The sequence below is a fragment of the Pan troglodytes genome, chromosome 3 (genome assembly GCF_028858775.2).
Source record: "Pan troglodytes isolate AG18354 chromosome 3, NHGRI_mPanTro3-v2.0_pri, whole genome shotgun sequence".
Taxonomy (NCBI): domain Eukaryota; kingdom Metazoa; phylum Chordata; class Mammalia; order Primates; family Hominidae; genus Pan; species Pan troglodytes.
Window position 1 is genome coordinate 139,726,609 of NC_072401.2, and position 19,115 is coordinate 139,745,723.

General features: G+C 34.0%; 1 protein-coding gene across 6 annotated transcripts in view; it reads right to left on the bottom strand.

Annotated features, from left to right (window-relative positions):
* SLC7A11 (solute carrier family 7 member 11) overlaps nucleotides 1-19,115 on the bottom strand; it is a 143,541-nt gene that overhangs the window by 103,131 nt on the left and 21,295 nt on the right. For 2 of the 6 annotated variants that reach the window (XM_063809003.1, XM_063809004.1), the window contains 4 exons: nucleotides 13,865-13,912; nucleotides 13,392-13,507; nucleotides 12,735-12,819; nucleotides 8,446-8,526 (listed from right to left, as the gene is read on the bottom strand). In XM_063809003.1, coding sequence (XP_063665073.1) covers nucleotides 8,446-8,495 — 50 coding nt within the window. In that variant the 5' untranslated portion in view covers nucleotides 8,496-8,526; nucleotides 12,735-12,819; nucleotides 13,392-13,507; nucleotides 13,865-13,912. Of the gene's footprint in view, nucleotides 1-8,445; nucleotides 8,527-12,734; nucleotides 12,820-13,391; nucleotides 13,512-13,864; nucleotides 13,913-19,115 lie in introns of all 6 variants that reach the window. The other 4 variants (XM_063809007.1, XM_063809005.1, XM_063809006.1 and 1 more) reach the window with 2 other exon arrangements.

Below are 19,115 nucleotides of genomic sequence, written 5' to 3' on the forward strand. Positions count from 1 at the left end.
AGCTTTTTTTTTTTTTTTCAAATGGCTTTTTGTAATGGAAAGGAAAATATCAGAGAGAACAGAAATCAGATTATTTTATGCTCCTCCCTTCCAAAAACTTTAAAGTAGATTCAGAGGTTGCCTTGCTAAGAAATTTGCTAGCAACATACAAATAAATCCATTTTCAAAGTAAAATGAACAAAGATGGCATGACTATAAACACATCAGCTACCTTTCTGGATTTGTCCTTATTTATCTCATCACTCAGTTCTTTGCTTCACAAAAGCTTGGTTATTCCTGTTAGGATATATTAAGGAAAACATCATTTGAAAGGAAAAGGCAGAGCAAAGATCCAAATAGTAGAGTATAAGAAGAAAATCTCCATTTAGCTTTACTGTTTTTTTCTTATGATATTGACCTTTATTATTTACTTACAGACTTTTAAAGCTAGAAAGGAAATGACACAATTATCTAGCTCACCTCCCTATTTTAAAGTAAACAAATTTTTGTTTCATTAATGAAATGCAAAAATAATTTCTGTACTATGATAATACGATATTTCCTAATATGAACATACTTTGATTCTATCTCTAGTATGCTGTTTATTCCAAAGAACATCCCTTTCAGCAGAGTAACTCTTAAAATTGCACAGCAATTGAAGACTTTATTTTCAAATATATTTGCAAGTAACTGTGTCCAATTTTGAAGCCCTAGACTTAGGAACATATGTGTAATTTTTTTTAAGTTACCTGGTAACCTTAGGATAGGTTGCACCTCATCAAACTGGTTATATTATGTGCAGTTCAATGTCAGGCCTGCTGAATCAATTAGAAAAGACATAAACTGAAATATGAGCTATGTCTTGCTAGAATGAAAAATCAGATGTTATGTCTGTTTTTTAGTTTGATATGTGCCCTTGATCTTCAGCTGTCAGACCAACTTTGGATGTTATGTTTTTTATAGTTTACAAAGTATTCACAGGTGTGAGACCCCAGTTTTTTTCAAAAAAGGGATTATTTCTTCACAATTCAAATGATCTTATATATAAAATACCTTGTCTATAAACTACATCTTACTGTTACCACTGAGATATGACATCATGAGTAAAATAGAAATCTAGTCTTATGGTTCTATGTTTTTAAAATGTACATAAACACACACATATATATTTACTTATTATATACTTATATATATCCACCAACACTTGAATGTGTATCAATTATAAGTCACAGAACTAAAAATCATACAGTATGTGTAATTTTCTAATTTGTATTCAAAATCTGTAAACTGAACACAAAGTTTGACAACTTATGGGATTACAAACCACACACAGGCATAAACATGACCAGAAATTATGGTTTTTCCCTTTTTATTCTGAAATTAATTCTGTGAAATTTATTCACAATATCAAGGTAAAGTTTGGAGAGATAAGGAATCAGGAACTACTAACATCTGTGACCATTATCTCTATGATATGGGAAAAAAATCTTTAATAGAAATCTATGAAAAAATAACATCGTCAATATTATAACAATTAGGAAGGAAAGAATAGGGAGAAGAAAGAATAGGGAGAAGAAAGATTAGCCAAGCTAATTACGTGTTTAAGTAGATTTTTATCTTGTACTTTATTCCACTATATTTATTTAAGGGTGCCCAGGAATATGTTTTAATTAATTTGTAATATTGTTTCTCAATAAAAAATCTTCAAACTTTTCACTAAAACATATTATTCACTAAAATCTGCATTGCTCCAAAGAAAATTTTTAGAAAATTGCGTTCTATTCAGTGGGCATAATTAGAACCATAAGGCTTCCAAGAACTTTTTAGAAAGTCCCCTTAAATCTTTGCAAATTTTTAAAATAAGAATTCCTGCCATGCACAGATTATTAGGTCAATATTTATATTAAAATAGAGAGAAACAGAATTGTAAAACATGAAATAATTATGTTTGGCTATAATAGTTAACATTCTCCAAAGTGTTGTAATATATTCAAACTTATTTAGTTGAAACAACTCTATATCATAGGTACTTAGTTATTATTACATGGCCCAAGCTTCATCTGTATATCAATTTATCTCCCTGATTTCATCCTACCATTGTACCCTTCCCATGGCAACAAAAACAATAACCAAAAAAAATCTGAGCTCAACTTGGTAGGTAGGTCATAAGGAATCCATCTCATATGCATCTGTATTTCAAATCCCAGTTGAAGTATTAACAATCTAACATTAAACCCTATTTTAAATATCTGAACACCAGTATGTCCAGTTACAGGGAAAGCCCATTCACTGTTGGTAGAGAGATGATATTGTCTTTGTCTTTGTTTGTGTTTGTTAAAATGCCTCAAAAAATAGGAATATTTTATATGCATTTTATATATATAGCATACCTCTGTATGTATCTGTACATGTGATAACTATTTAAATTACAAGTTCAAAAGTGCAAAATAAGCAGCACCAGAAATCAATGTGATGAAGAATATTTTATTTCTGGACTCAGAAAAATGTCTTTGTGACTTTGGTATACGACCCATCATTTGACAGAGTGAAGAAATACAGATTTTATCTGAGGCCTTCAGGTGCTGGCTTCATTTAAAATTACAAGCATCATCAGCTCATTCAAGTGTTTTGATAATAGAATTGTCAGTAGTCCAAAAGTGATTTCGAGATTTAATTATTCATCACATGATTAAAAATAAAATTAATATTAACATGCAAATGTGTAGTTTTCTTAACAATATTGGCCGATATTATTTTAAAGAACATCTCTGAATGTTTTCACGTAAGAAAAGAGACTGTCCCAGAAATCCTGGACCCAGTTATCCTGAAGTTTCCTCTGATTCATCAAGTATTTAAGTTTCCAGGCCAACAGAAGCCTGAGGCTCAAATATTTGTAGCAAATCGGTGACTCAGGGCAACCCAGCAGAACCCTGAGAAACAATGAAGAAGGAATTGTTTATAATCTTGTGCTCAGTTACACAAAAGATACTCATTTATTTTCACCACCACCCACCAAAGACCCCAGAGGATCCAGAGGCTATAATAATAGAATAGGTTACCAAAGGAAATACAAGGTGACCCATTAAATTCGAATTTCAGATACACAAACAAAAAAATTTAAAGTATGCTACAGGCACGATTTGGAGTATACTTACACTAAAAAAAAATGTTGTTTATCTGAAATTCAAATTTAACTGGGCAGTTTTTATTTTTGTTTTTGTTTTGTTATTTTGATAAATCTACGAACATCTTTACCTCCACACACAATTCAAGGCTTATCAGTGAGGGAAGGATAAGAGTTTTAGACAAGAGGCTAGGCATGGTGGCTCGTGCTTGTAGTCCCAGCACTTTGGGAGGCTGAGGTGGGAAAACTGCTTAAGACCAGGAGTTTCAGACAAGCATGGGGAATATAGCAAGACACCATCTCTACAAAAAAACAAATTAGCTGGTTATGGTGGCAAATGCCTGTAGTTCCAGCTACTTGGGAGGCTGAAGCAGGAAGATTGCTTGAGCCCAGGAGGTTGAGGCTGCAGTGAGCCATGATTGCACCACTGCACTGCAGCCTAGGTGACAGAGCAAGACTCCATCTTAAAAAAAAAAAAAAAAAAAAAAAAAAAAGAGTTTTAGATAAAAAATGAAACTGAAATTCTAAACTAATCTAGGCCAGACTGGACTTTTTTCAATACAAAAGTGACAGGAAAGTTTTAAGTCTCCCATAAATCTCATTAAAGGGTGACAAGGAGAAAAAAAGTAAAAGAGTTTCATGTTTTTATGCCCCTCCAGTTTCAGGTTTTCTCAATAAGACAATTAAATATCCAGAGCTTGATAATTGAGTTCAACTCTGCATTGTTATTAATCCTATCTTGGTCCGTACAGAGTCATCATTACCATCCCTAGAAATAGATGCAATGAGCATTTTAGAATAATAGTTGTGACATTCTTTGAGGACAAATGCAAAAGTTTTGATGTGGATTCTCAGACATCAGTGCAGGTTTGGGAAATACCGACAGCTGAGATGGTGCTGAAAATGAGAACTCTCCAGCCTCTCCTTTAAAGCCTCTGTGACAGACATAAAAGTGCTTGGCTGGATGTTTAAAGTGGGAATCTCATGAATGCATTCTTGATAAAGCTTGCTGAAGATGGTGATTCCTCTGCAGTTTCCAGGGAGCTTTTGTGAGAGAGGGATGTCTAGAAAGTGACATTTAAACACAAACTCAGATACTGATTTTTCTTTAAAAAATTGAGCCTCTACCTATAGAAATAAGGAGAAAAAAATGTATAAAAGTGGCCGAAGTCTTACATTCTGACATCCCTCCCTAAAGTGTTTGGGCATGCCATAAAAGAAGCAGGCTCATCTAATAGAATGGGCAGAACAATGTATGCTATCCAGCTACTTGGGGAAACTCAGGAGGCACAAAAATACAGGGAATTCTGGACCTGTCCCAGGGAGACACTTTTCAGCCTTGATTAGAATAGGTCATTGAGATGCTTAGAAGACTGATAGCTGATATGAAAAAGAAAGCACCTTTTCCTCTCTGTCCTAGGGACTGCAATGTGCCAAAAATGTCTCTACATGAAAAGATATAAGAAATATCATGAGAGAGCTGTAGGAATAAAATGTTTAAAGATATATCAGAAGGAAAGGAAAATAAATTCTCCACATATATGTCATGGTTATAAACTTTGCTCTAAAACGATGTCCAAAAAGTGATTAAAGATAGCAGAAATGGTAACCAGGTTCAATTGACAAAAGTTGTTGTTGTGGCCATAGTGAACATCTTTGAAGGCAGGCACAAGCTGCAGGAATAACAAAGGAAGCCTACTGTTATAAACTAAATGTCTGTGCTATGGTTTGAATATAGCTTCCAAAAGTGTGTTGGAAACCTAATCCCCAATGCAACAATGAGGTGAGGCCTACTGAGAGTTAATTAGGCCATAACGGTGGTGTCCTCATGAATGAATTAATGTTGTTATTGCAAGAGTGGATATGTTATAAAAAGGGGATTTTGGTCCCCTTCTCTCTCTCTCTCATTCTCTCTCATCCTTTCTTACCTTCTCACCATCTACCATGACATGATGCAGCAAGAAGGCCTTTTCAAGATTCTAGCCCCTTGATCTGGGACTTCTCAACCTTTGGAACTGTGAGCCAATACATTTCTGTTCATTATAAATTACCCAGTCTGTGGTATTCTGTTCTAGCAGCACAAAATGGACTAACACAGTTTGTGTCTCCCCAAAATTCATATGTTGAAGTCTTAATGCCCAATGTAATGGCATTAGAAGAAGAGGCCTTTGGGAGGTAATCAGAATTAGATGAGGTCATGAGGATGGAGCACTGTGATATTAGTGTCCTCATAAGAAGAGAAAGAGACACTAAAGTTTCCTGTTTTAATTGCATGAGGACATAGTAAGAAGGCAGCCATCTGCAAGCCAGGAAGAGGGCCCTATACAAGGACCAAATCTGCCAGCACCTTGATCTTGGACTTTCTAGCCTACAGAACTATGAGAAATAAATGTCTGTTGTTTAAGCCACCCTGTCTGTAGTATTTTGTTATGGAAGCACAAGCTGATTAAGACATCTACCATTCTCCTAAAGCTAATGAAGTTGATTTTGGAAAAGAAGGATAGAGAGGTCAAAGTCACTGAAGAGAGAAAGAGAGAAAAGACCAAACTATGTACAATCACGAAGATCCCTGCCAGGGCTTTAAGTGAACAGATGATGACTTCTTGGAACATTGTTCACGTGATGACTTCAGAGGCTTGGGAGTAAATCAGACAGACTGACCCTGTTTCCTTGAATGAGTGCTTAAGTATTCGATACCAACTTGGTAGGTCTTCTGCTCATGAACTGATAGGATTCTACCAGAAAGTTAAAAATATACAGAAAGCCCAACTTGTGGCAGACAAAGACATAAACTCAGCTGCATAAGATGCTTAAAGAAGCCCCCTCTGAGAATGCAGCATTTAAGATGAGAAGGAGCCAGCCTTGAACAGCGGAAGGCAGAAGAGAAGAGCAGTCCAGACTGACGGGACAGTGCACGCGATCATTTCAAGGTGAAAAAAATCATGGCATGTCTGAAGTACCAAACAGAAGTCAGTTTAACTAGAGTATAGTGAGAGAGCAAGTCACTCAAAAGAATTTAAAGAGGTAAGTTGTAAGTTGAACAGGAAAATAAATGAGTGAATAAATAAATGATTACTCTGAAGAATGATTGCATTCCACTTATTAGACAGAGTTGTGAAGGAGGGATTCTCTAGGTACACAGTGAGTCATGGCAATTTTATAGAGGAAAGAAAGCAAAATGAATTTCTAAGACCTACAGAAAGAATAGCATTTGAAATCTTGGGGGAAAACAACATGTATGTCAGTGGACATGGAGCTCTGTGGTCCAAAGGCCCAGGAAGTAACAAATGGTAAGAAAGACACACTTTTCTTGATGTGCCAAGAAAACTGATGGAGCAGAGATTCCTCCCCCATGACCCCACACTTGAAAAGTGCCAGTGCAAAGAAAAGCTCCAGTGCAAAAGCTTGTTGCTTTCCATGAAATTGCAAGATCATCCCTCAAAACAGGTGTTAAGTGGTATCCTGTGTACTTATAATTTTCTTAGTTAGCAAAGAATAGCTTGTAAAACTCATTTTTGAGAAAATGGTGGTTACTCTCATTGATAATTATTAAATATGATATAGTTAATAGTGAGAAGAACTATCTAGATAACTATAACTGTCAATTTCTTGATGCTAAGTAGAATTTAGTCTTCAAGAATGGAGGTTTTTAAATTATTAAAGTTTGGAGCTAGAAAGTAACTTGAAGCAAACGTCATTCTCTCTCTATTTTGCAAATTAGGAAAGTGAAACAAAGATGCATTAATTTAAGAATAGCAATAATGCATTTAATATCGACTAGTTTTGTGTACACTTCCCATTGTTCTTCTTTTGTCCCCAAAGTTAGCATAAACAAGATTTCTAAGAACTCTGGAGAGTGTAAGTGGTATATAAGCACAATATTTTCATTACTAAATTAAATAAATAGAATGGAATGAAGGTTTTTATCTATTTATTTCTTGCAAGAGAGAAATTTGGGGGACTTGACATTTCCTTCTTTGCGCGTACACAGTCGTTTTTAGAAATGATGACCTCTAAATCATGCTTGTGTTGTTGCCTAAGGAGCCATGCCTTAGCTAACTCAATAATCTTGCTGCAAAAGTAACCAGTGATCAGATGAGAAGATAAACAATACACTGGTCTCAGAGACATGAGTCTGAGATAGGTTACTAGTCTAGGACCCAAGTAAATTAGCAGGCAAGGATAATATCATCTGCAATTTAACATGTGAAAAATTCAAGTTAGTGTAAATTGTATTATATTCTATGCATAGAAGATAAATCTCACAAGTAAACCCTCGCTATTAGAAATAAGTAAGATTTACAAGTAAATTGACAAGAAGTTCCTCAGGATTATCACATATTAGTTTGGCTATACAGAAGACATAGAAACCACCCAGTTGCCAAGTACACTGACTTGAATCAAGTGGCTTAGAGAGTAATTTACAAATTTGAATGGCATTATATGAGATATGAATATGCCACAATTCCAAAAACTATTACACGTTCCCATCCCATTCAATTGGATATTATCATTGAATGATCATTTTCTCTGTTCAATAACCACGATCTGTTTACTAATTAAATAATAATTATAGAAAGAAGTCAATGTAACAATACATTACAAAATTATCTACTAATTTTTAATGTATAATAATAATACATTATAGACTGTAATAATAATATTTAACACTTTATCATGTTGGATAAATGCAGGAATCAGTGTAAGTGCTTTTAATTAATTATTTGATTTATCACCCAAGCAAACCTTGAAGTAAAAACATTTATTATCGCCATTTCACAGATGAAGAAAGTGAAGTCTAAATAGGTTAAATTACATGCTTGAGGTCACAAAAACTAGTGAGTTGCACGTGTAAGATTTGAATCCAGAAAATATGATCCAGAGCCCAACTTCTCAATTGTTATTCTACAGTACCTCAAAGTATACAGATAAATGGAAAAACAGCCTTTTCCAAAACATTGTCAATGTTTACTTTAATAGTTTTTAATATCAATCTATTAGTGTTTCCTTGTTATTAAACATCTGTGTGTTATAAATTTATAATATAAAATTCTGCCTCATTTATAGATATTACTGTTACAAAAATACAGATTCTGATTTCAGTAAAAGCATATCAAGTAACTTGTATTAACTCTTAAGAAGAGCCAGAAAATTTGGGGCTAAACAATTTTTCTTTTAATCTGTTGAAGATCTCAAAGAGCTAGGAAAGCAGTCATGAATTTTAGGGCAAAGATCTAGAGGATAAGGAGAAAACCTAGAGTGGCTAAGACAGTTATACGTTTGACCAACATTATATGAGAGATTTTGGATTCACAGCAATCGCATCATTCTGAAGCACTTACATCATTCTATCCTGCGCAGTTGAATAGAATGTGAGGGGTGAGCCTGGCATTTAGATCCTCTTTTCTCCCAGAGGAATCCACCTAAAAATGAAATAAATGTATTTAAATGATGTAAGATTGCTAGAATTTTTATCTGCCTACCAGATGCCAAGGCAAATCTTCTCTGAATAAAAATAATTGTATCTTAAGACTCAAACTATTTGTACTAATCTTAAAAGCTAATATACAACACTCAATTACAAAGAAATAAACACATGAAGTGATAAATTCACTTGATCACTTTTGATAAATTAACAAAATAAGCAATAAATAGTAGAAACAGATCCTCAGTGAATCCAGATAAGAAAAAAAGAATTCAAAAGAAATATGCTGCCTAAGCTCAAAAAAAATAAATGACAGGATTAAGAATTTTGTCAGAAAACTAGACACTACAAAAAAATTTAGGAATTCTAACTAAAAGGTACACTAGTCAAAAAAGAAAACTCAATGGATAGATTCAACAGCAAATTAGACACGACTAAAGAACAAATTGGTAAACTAGAAGATAAGTGAGAAGAAAATAAGCAACCTAAAGCATGGAGGGACAAATGAATAGAACATATAGAAAAGAGTATAGAAGACATGCAGGATATAGTAAAGAGGTAAAAGGGTCTATTATATGTGTAATTGGAGAAAAGGGAGATAACAGGGCAGAAGTAATACTTGAAGAGATAATGGCCTAGAATTTTCACTGATTGTTTCAGTCATATATTGGGATACTATAAAACAGTGAAAATGAGTGGCCTCTGGGTACATCAGAACAACGTGGGTTAATCTCCTACATGTAATATTGAGGCAAGGAAGCCAAACACGAAGAGTACTATATGATTATGTTAACATAAAATGCAAACACAGACAAAATTATATTGCAATTTGAGAAGTCAGAACAGTGGTTATATCTTGGACAGAGGGAAGGAATACTGATTTGGTGGATCTTGAGGCAGTCTTCTGAGTGTTGATAATGATCTATTTCTTGGTCTTGGCACTGGATACCCAGGCATATTTACTTCGTAATAATTCACATAATTTTTGTTTACTTTATTGTATATATGTTATATTTTACATAAAAGTTTAAAAACAAAATGAAAATAATTATTATGTGTTAGTGGGAGAAAAATTATTAATTCAAGAAACAAAAAAATTTTTTCATTCTTAAATCAAGAATTACATTTTAAGATTCATATTTGAAATATTTGATTATTGGCTGGGCGTGGCGGCTCACACCTGTAATCCCAGCACTTTGAGAGGCCGAGGCAGGTGGATCACCTGAGGTCAGGAGTTTGAAACCAGCCTGGCTAACTAACATGGTGAAATACAGATACCCCATCTCTACTAAAAATACAAAATTAGCCAGGCGTGGTGGCGCACGCCTGTAATCCCAGCTACTTAGGAGACTGAGGCAGGAGAATCGCTTGAACCTGGGAGGTGGAGGTTGCAGTGAGCCAAGATCACACCATTGCACTCCAGCCTGGGCAACAAGAGCAAAATTTCATCTCAAAAAATAAAATAGAGAAATATTTAATTATTAATAAGACTATGGATTTTTCCAATTTTCTAGTCTTTCTATAATTTCTATAATTTAGGACTTTCATGATTTTATAAAATGGTCTAAAACACCTTACTTTAGAAAAAAGAAACTATGATGGTGCATATACAATTTATCTTCTGTTTTCCATTTTTTCTGATTTCCAAAATAGTCAGATAGAATATGTGAATAATAAAGGCTACATGTGAACGTCTTCACTTTTCAGAATCATGACCCTCTTTTAAATGGTAATACATGCAGGAAAAAACTTCTAGTCACAATATTTACTCTAGTTTGGATATAAGGCAGCAAGTAACAAGAGGTGTTCATGTTAAACTATCTGATTAAGTCGAATCCTGATTGCTTGCTTGATATAGTATCATTGTTGTGTAATAATCTTTGTGATGATATCTGTGACCTTAAATCATATTTTAATGAGGCTTGAAGAAAGTATGTGCAGTCACAAAGAGTTGAAACTATTTGATAATTTTCACAAGAAAACATCAGCATGCCAAATATAAGTAAATGCATAAAATTATCTTCACATTATTGGGTGTGAATGCTAAAATCAAGAGGTCATTTCACTGTTTAACAAACTCTTGGGAACAGGACACTTAATCATTTATAATTGAAACTGTAAATAACTGTTGATTATGTAAGACATGAATTACTCTGACACTTGCAGAGAGAGGTCTGAAAAGGCATTTCTTCAAGTGTATGAAAAACAATACCTATCATCGTCAATAATAAATTAATGTTGAAAATGCCAAGAGAAAAGTTATAAGAATCTATATATCTCTGCATTCTTTAAAAATTTACTTTTTAGAGGCAAATCGATCCTCAAAAGAATTCGGAGAAACAAACAAATTCCACTTTATAAATCACTCATAGGTAGGATACCACCCATAATAATAAGAGACTTATAGAGGTCACTCCTTTGTTTAAAACAAAAGTTTATCCACATGCTATTGTTTCTCTACACATTTTACTGGGAGAATTGGAGGGATAGTTTCTATTCTCTGTACCATTTCTCTGGTTATACATGTACCAAATTATTTTTGAAAAATCAAATTTATTTGTAATTGGTTTCATAGAATGATAGTGTTTTCCTTATATCCTTAGCATTTTTGATTAGCCTCCACAGTTCTTTGAGTCACAGAAATTTCTTGTTCATGCTTGGTAACTAAATTATCATATTTGTTTTGACAATTTGAAAATATCTGTTTTAAAATAATGATGGATAAATACACCAAAAATGTAACTTTTATGTAATCTTATTCTTTTAAAGAAAGATAACTTGCAAGAAAATAAAATTTAAATGTACACCACTATAAGTTTTTTCATATAAATAAATCAATGAATGAGCAAGTGCTTAGACAGCCAGTTGAACCTCTGTCAATGGGTTTATCACATCATGTTAAAATTGTTTATTTCTTTATTCTTCTAGTGCATGTAAGCACTCCATATGTAGGAGCAATATCTTATTTAAATCCCCAGGACCTTATACAATATGGTGCTCAGTAACAATTCTTGAATGAAACTGAGCCATAAAAAGTAGTCTTATTCCTAGAATGCCTCAAGGTTGAGGCAATATCTGCTGGATGTGTTTTTACTTAAAATGAAGATTGAAGAGATGTAGAATGGTAATAGATAAGGCTATTGGGACATGTACACAAACAAATCTTTACTACATTCAGGCATAGACTATTACTAGACAGGTTAAACATTATATAGTTTCTATGAAAAACATTTTTATATTTTAAGGAAATATAAAAACTAAAGTGGAATTAAAAAGGAGGATCTGTCTGTAGTGTTTGGTACACGTGGGTATTGACTAAACAGGAAAGAGACCACAATAGGGAGTAGCGGAGGAACAGGACTTCAAGGTAAGTGTAAGTGGTCTGTCTACAGAAGTAGGAACCAGAGAAGAAAAAATGACTGAGTAATCGTGAGTTTAGAGTGAAATGTCATCAGAATTCGTGAGAGTAATAAACCAAGGGAAAATTTCCTTAGTCAAGGCATAATCTAGGGAAGGCATGTTGAGTTACTATTGCTGAGTGATGGTTATGGCACCTTAGGAGGTGCTCCTAGACCTTAAAAGAATTCCCTTTTGGACATTCCATTGAGAGCTCAGTGGCTTATTTCTGCCCTACACCCCTTTCATCCTCACCTCTTCCATCTGTAGTTATCCCAACATTCACAGATCTCTCTGCTATTTTACTTTCAAGTATTAGTGTCATGGTTTTCCACCTAAAGTTGGACTCACATAAGAATATCTTCTCTTAGGATCAATTTCCAAGTATGTGCATTGAGCATTTGACTTATCCTGTAGGTCTGGGTAGACTCTAATTTAATCTGTTCTTCCACTTACAATCCCTGGTTAAAGCTCCAAGTGAGGTTTTGGCTATACAAGCTGATGCTAAAAAAGTGCATTGAGTCTAAAAGCACCATTGTCAAGTGAGACTGGAAATTCTCATTCTACACATGCCCAATAATCTGTCTTTTGGGTAATTTCTTCCCAACCCACACTCTTTTCTCCATCAGCTCTGTGCCTATCCTACTCATAACAAGCATATACATAATTGCATTTACCGTACATTTTGATTTGATTTTAAAAAGTAGTGGTGTTTTGTTTGCTTCAGGTATATCCTTATTCTTTTACTCTTATATGAATAAATGTCACTAGATTTTAATAAATCAAATATCAAAAAACTTTAGTACTCACCCATAGTCTGTGATAAAATATATTTTGTGGAATGTTTCATCCTTTAAGAAATAATTTCTCATAAAACTAATATTTCTCTCTGCATCTGTGAAAATAATCAAATTTTTCAGACTATTAAACTGTGAAACAAAATGTAATTATTTGATGTTCAGCTATTTTCTTAAAAACATATTATAATAAAAGAAATATTAATGCAAGCAAGAGCAAGAATGAGCCAAGATTTAATACATATTATCACCTAATTTTAAAGTATTTATTGAGTATTTGTTATATATTTAGCATGATGCTAGGCATTATGGAGTCGTGTATGTTTGAATCCTCCTAATGTGTATGGTTACAGATGTTTGGTAGAGTAGATTATAAATTTATAGAAATAACTATAGTAAAGGTAGGACAATAAAGAGATGAGGACAGTTACTCATAAAACACAAAGACTTTCTTGATGACAAACAGGCATGAACATAGACAGCCTATTTAAAAATAAATAAAAATGGCCGAGTGCAGTGGCTCATGCTTGTAATTCCAGCACTTTGGAAGGCCAAGGCAGGAGGATACCTTGAGCCCAGAAGTTCAAGACCAACACCTGGGCAACAAAGGGAGACCTCGTCTCTACAAAACAATTAAAAAAAAAAATTATCTAGGTGTAGTGGTACATACCTGTAGTCCCAGCTACTCAGAAGGCTGAGGAGGGAAGATCACTTGAGTCCAGAAGATAGACAGCAATGTACTCTGTTTGTGCCACTGCGCTCCGGCCTGGGCGACAGAGCAAAACCCTGCCTCAAAAATAAATAAATAAATAAATAAATTGATTAACTTAATTAAAATAAAGCAGCTGGTTAATATAAAAAAATTTAACCCCACTTGCAATCAACCAAATGGAAAATATATTTAAATACACTATTTTTTAAATTGGCCAAAATTTTAAATTATGTCGTCCAATGGTATGATACAAAGCTATGCTGCACAGCTGTGCTGATAAATGCTTAAGGACTTGCTCTCTGGAGGGAAGTAAAATAACACCACCTATTTGTAGCATTTGCTGATTTCTGTTGTGTAAATACTCTCACCATGGCTGATTGCAAGCTACCAAATACACGTCACTAAACACTAGATTGTGAAGCCATGCTTACCTGAGCCAATCTGAGTAGACTCCAGCACACCTCTGATTGTGTGTACTCCTTGAAGAAACATGAATTAGGTAAATCTTCTGTAACACCAATTTGGCAATATGTTTCATTTGCCTTGAAACCATTTATGGCATTTTGACTCAGTAATCTTATATCCAGAATCTATCCTAAATAACTTCAAATAATTTTTTAACTTTACACAAATAGTTGTTTGCTGTCATAATAATTATGATAATGTTAATAATTAAATAATAAGTAAGTATAACACATCTACAGTGTAATAGCTATCATCAAAAGCATGTTTATAAAAGGTATGAAATAACAGGGACGATGCTTTATTTATACAATTGAATTTAAAAGACAAGAAAAAGTGATCATGTGTGGTATGAACGCAATTCCTTTTTAAAACCTGTACATAGAAAAAAGAAGTGATAATATATTGATAATAATGGGTTTGGATGCAATTTTTTCATTCCTTCATAGCCCAGCACCTAGAAAATATTCGAAAAATATTTATCAATCTTGAATATTTTCTGCTACTTTTCTGCATTTCCCAGATTTGTTCTAATATAATCTACTTAGATGAGCATTAAAAAGAACTTTAATTGTGCTAGGTATGAGAGAAGTATAAAACCAGGGTTGCTGGCTTGAGAAGATTATGGGAAAATAAGACCTGAAGCAATTAGGGAATAACAAGTGGTGGAAGAAGAGAAGGAGCACAGAGGAAAGAAGGTATGCAGATGATACTTAAGTTAGAATAGCATTTCCTTAACCACAAAAATTTTTTTAAGATTGAAAGACCATATATAAGGACGGAAAATAATAGAAAAAACTAGTTCATGAAGAAAGACAAAGTTCAAAGCAAGAGCCCCCATAATTTGTCAAGAGATTAATCTAAATCACATTAAGAGATCTAGAGGTTGGCAAACTATGGCCAATGGAGCAAATTTATCCCATTGCCTGTTTTTTTAAATAAAGCTTTTTGGAACACAACCATGTCCACAAATTTGTATACTGAGCAGTTGAGACAGAGAACGTATGATCCACAAAGCCTATAATATGTACTATCTGACCCCTTACAGAAAAAGTTTGGCAACACTTGATCTAGAAAAGAAAGTTCAAAATTTAAATATTCCATGTTTTTAAAAAAAAGTTCTGTGAAATTAGATCTATCTAATCATTAGAAAATGTCTTCTGAAAAGCCAAAATGTCTGACTTTACTTCTCTAATTTCCCCAGTCCTTTGCGTGAATGTGTGTGTGTGTGCACACGTGTGCTTAGTGGTAAATCCACTTAAAAAGTCAAGGCCATGTACTGTTACATTAGAATTGGAAGATAGATATAAAATGCTCTAAATAAAATAGAGATTAATTGCAAATTCAAATGCATTAACATTATGTGAATGGCCAATTCAATAACTGATTATGTGAAAAATTAACTGCCTGCTTAAGTGGACAACCACACAAAACCACATATCCTGTCTCAGCCCACACAGGTGTTCCATGTCTCCTAGACTTCTCAAATGATTTGGCATTCATATGCCATGGCTAAAAAAGCCAGACGCATATTTTTAACATTCATTCTATAAACATAATAAATGACAATTTTGTATTGGGAACTATATTAGTATTTAGGAATATAGTAAAGAAAGATAGTCCTTGACCTCAAAAAGAATGTCTCTCCCCCACTCCCTCCCTGACCATTGTTATATGTTGTAGGACGCATTCCAAAAAGTACACATTCCTAGGGCAATTGGTTTATGTCTCTATAATGAAATGGGCAAAGAAATAAAAATGGCTACTGTTACAATTGATACTGAGAAAATGTGGTTTGGTTTGTAAAAATATTTATCAGAGTCTATTGCTTGTACCCAGAATTGCTCCCAGGATGGTGTGGAAAAAAGAGGTTGAAATTGAAAGGAGCAAATTTGTTCTGCATAACTAAGTATATTTAACTTTTGATTCTACCTGGTGACTTGGGAAGTTATTTCTAAAACTTGGGAAATGGAAATGGAAGTGGATTTTGGTTAGTGTGACGATGAACTCTGGCAGTATGTTGGGGGTCTGGAACCAAAAGAAATACATCATGAGTGAGTAATTTCCATATGCAGTCTGACCTAAGTGAGGAATTTCAAAATAACTTGGTACCCAAGTGTAGTTGGTGTCTACACTATAATGAACCTCCATTGTCTCTAAAGCCTGCTACCTAACACAATAGCCTCATATTTGTGCTTCTTTCGGAAAAGGAGACATGTCCACACTTGGGGTAAAGCCCTGAGAACCAGGAAGAGACAGGCGGGAGTGGTGATAAGGGATCCAGGACTGACCGTGGAGTGAAAAATGCGCTTACTAGGTGATTGTAAGCACCACCAGGCAGGAATCATCATAAGCACCAGAAATGGCACTGGACTCCTCAGATTGTGTGGGATGGAGACTTGAATTATCTTATTGGACATAAAAGAAGACTTGGAGACTTGGAAACTTTTAGCTTATTATCATAAACCTGATTTTTGTTTTATGTTATGCTTACTTACATCACATCAACCTCCTTCAGTGGGATGCAAGCACATGTCATATTTATCTTTATATTCCTCCTGTACCAAGCTTAGTGCATTATAGAGTAGGGGCTCATTAAATTAAGCAGAAAAAGAATTTCAAAATCAGAAAGAAGAGATGATCTTAGCTTCACCATAGAAGCAATACAGAATTGACTGAGGGCTAAACTACTTTTGTCTAGTTGGGTGTCCCCAACTAAAATAGTGACTCTAGAGTTAAGACTGGAGAAGTTTGGGAAGTGCGAATGTTGGAGAGGAGAAGTTAGATAGGACTTTTCTGTAGCAAAACCTCAAGCTAGGAAAACAAATGTTTTTAAGAGGAGAATATATTTGCCTGTTAGGTAAAGAGAAAAAAGGTGTCCCTAATGTAAATTTGATTTATTCTGTGGATCACACACAATATGGGCCAGAAATTTCTAAACATAGCAATACAATAAAAATCACTAAAAACAGATTTTTTTTAGGTTTATTAAAAGCATATGCTCATGTTCAACCTCATGGGATTCTGACATCCTTGGTCTGGGTGAAAGACTAAAATCTATACTTTTACTGTATTTCCCACAACCTGTTAAAATTCTAGAGGAAATTTCCTACTCCTATTGGTCTTTCTAACTTGAGGTCTGGCATGTTTACTGAATTAATTAACAATGTGTTCACCATGCAAAATTGCTCTCTTGCCTTCATAAATTAGAAATTTGTCAATAAAAATATTTTAATGCAACCTATTTTTCACTTTGTTTTGCTTTAAATGAATTCTCATAATACCAGATACTATATATATCAAATACACTTCTCATTCTGCTCAATAAGTAGAAAACTTAGAGAATGGCTAAAATAAGGCTCTAGGCTAGGAAAAAGACATAGCAAAAAAAAAAGAAAAAGAAAAAGAAAAAAAGAGTACTGAATAAACACGTTTTTATTATGTTATCAATGGCCAAGATGATATTGAAAGCACATGTAACAGAAATTATTATTTTCATGCTTCAGATTTCCAATCTACAGTCATGTTCTTGCACTTACTTTGAATACTATGATAGATGGATGCATGGATGACAGATAGATAGATAGATATAGATAGATAGACATACAGATTCATAGATGAGACATAGATAATAGTTCAATAATAGGTAGATGTATAAACATAGAGAGGTGGCTGGAGATAAAGATGGAGTTTTTTCTTAAAGTGAGAAATCTTGGAATTTAAGAAATGCCACACAAAAATACAAAAGAGAAAGGAAAATAAAGATTTCTTTCAATGTAAAATTTTCATTTGCTGTTTTACCTTAAAAATAATAATGTCAATTTCTGTCACATCGTCATGTGATTATATAATGAAGTTGGTTTCAGTATTGTCATTCATCTGTCCTAATTTCAGGTATCAGATGTATTAAGCAGTTCCAACTGAGAGTGTAACAATACCTTTTTAAAATCGTATTATAGATTCAGGGGGTACATGTGCAGATTTGTTATATGGGTAGGGTTTGGGCTTCTAGTGAGGCCATCACCCAGATAGTGAACCTAGTACACAATAGGTAGTTTTTCAACTATCATCCCCCTATTTCAATTCACTCCCCCTTTTGGAGTTCCCATTGACTATTATTTCCATCTTTATGACCATGTGTACCCACTATTTAGCTCCCACTTATAAGTGAGAACATGTGGTATTTGATTTTCTGTGTTATTTCACTTAGGATAATGGCCTCCAGTCCAGCCATGTTATTGCAAAGGACATGATTTCATTCTTTTTTAAGTACTCCGTGGTGTATATGTACCACATTTTCTTTATCCAATCCACCATTGATGGGAGCATAGGTTGACTCCATAACTTTGCTATTGTGAATAGTGCTTTGATAAACATATGAGTGTAAGTGTCTTTTAGATAACAAAAAATCATTTTCTTTTAGGTGGATGTCTAGCAGTCAGATTGCTGGGTCAAATGGTAGTTCTGTTTTTAGTTCTTTGAGAAATCACTCAAAGAACTGTTTTCCAAAGGGGTTGAACTATTTTACATTCCTACCAACAGTGTATAAGTGTTCCCTTTTCTAGTCATGGTTGTCAATGTCTTTATTTTTTGACTTTTTATAATAGCCATTCTGATTGGTGTGAAATGGTATTTCATTGTGGTTTTAACTTGCATTTCCCTAATTATTAGTGATGTTGAGCTGTTTTTCATTTTGTTGGCAACCTGTATGCCTTCTTTTGAGAAGTGTTTGTTCATGTCCTTTGCCCACTTTTTAACAGTTATTTTTTTTCTTGTTGCTTGGTAACAGTACACTTTCAAAGACAGTTAAGAAGACATAAAAATTGTTCCAAACTCCTTTTCTTATAGTAGGCAGCATAGAAGTTTGGAGTCCACTCGCTACCTACAAATGTTGTGACTTAAGGGTGCCGATTATTTGAAACTATTAAGAGGGAGAAAAAAAATCTATCCCTCCCCCTTCTCCCGTTGAAAGAGCACAATCCTAGGATAGGTGTGCTGACACTATCCCAAAGCTTTCAAAATTGTTCATATATCATCACCTGGTTTCCTTATTACACATTGTATACTCTTAGTTTTCATACACACACACACACACACACACACACACACACACACACACTTCTGGTTCTGGAAAAAGAATGTATTTCGTAACTGTAGTTTGCTTTCCATGAAAACCACTATAAAATCAAAGGTATATTTTGCAAATGAAGGCATATTAAA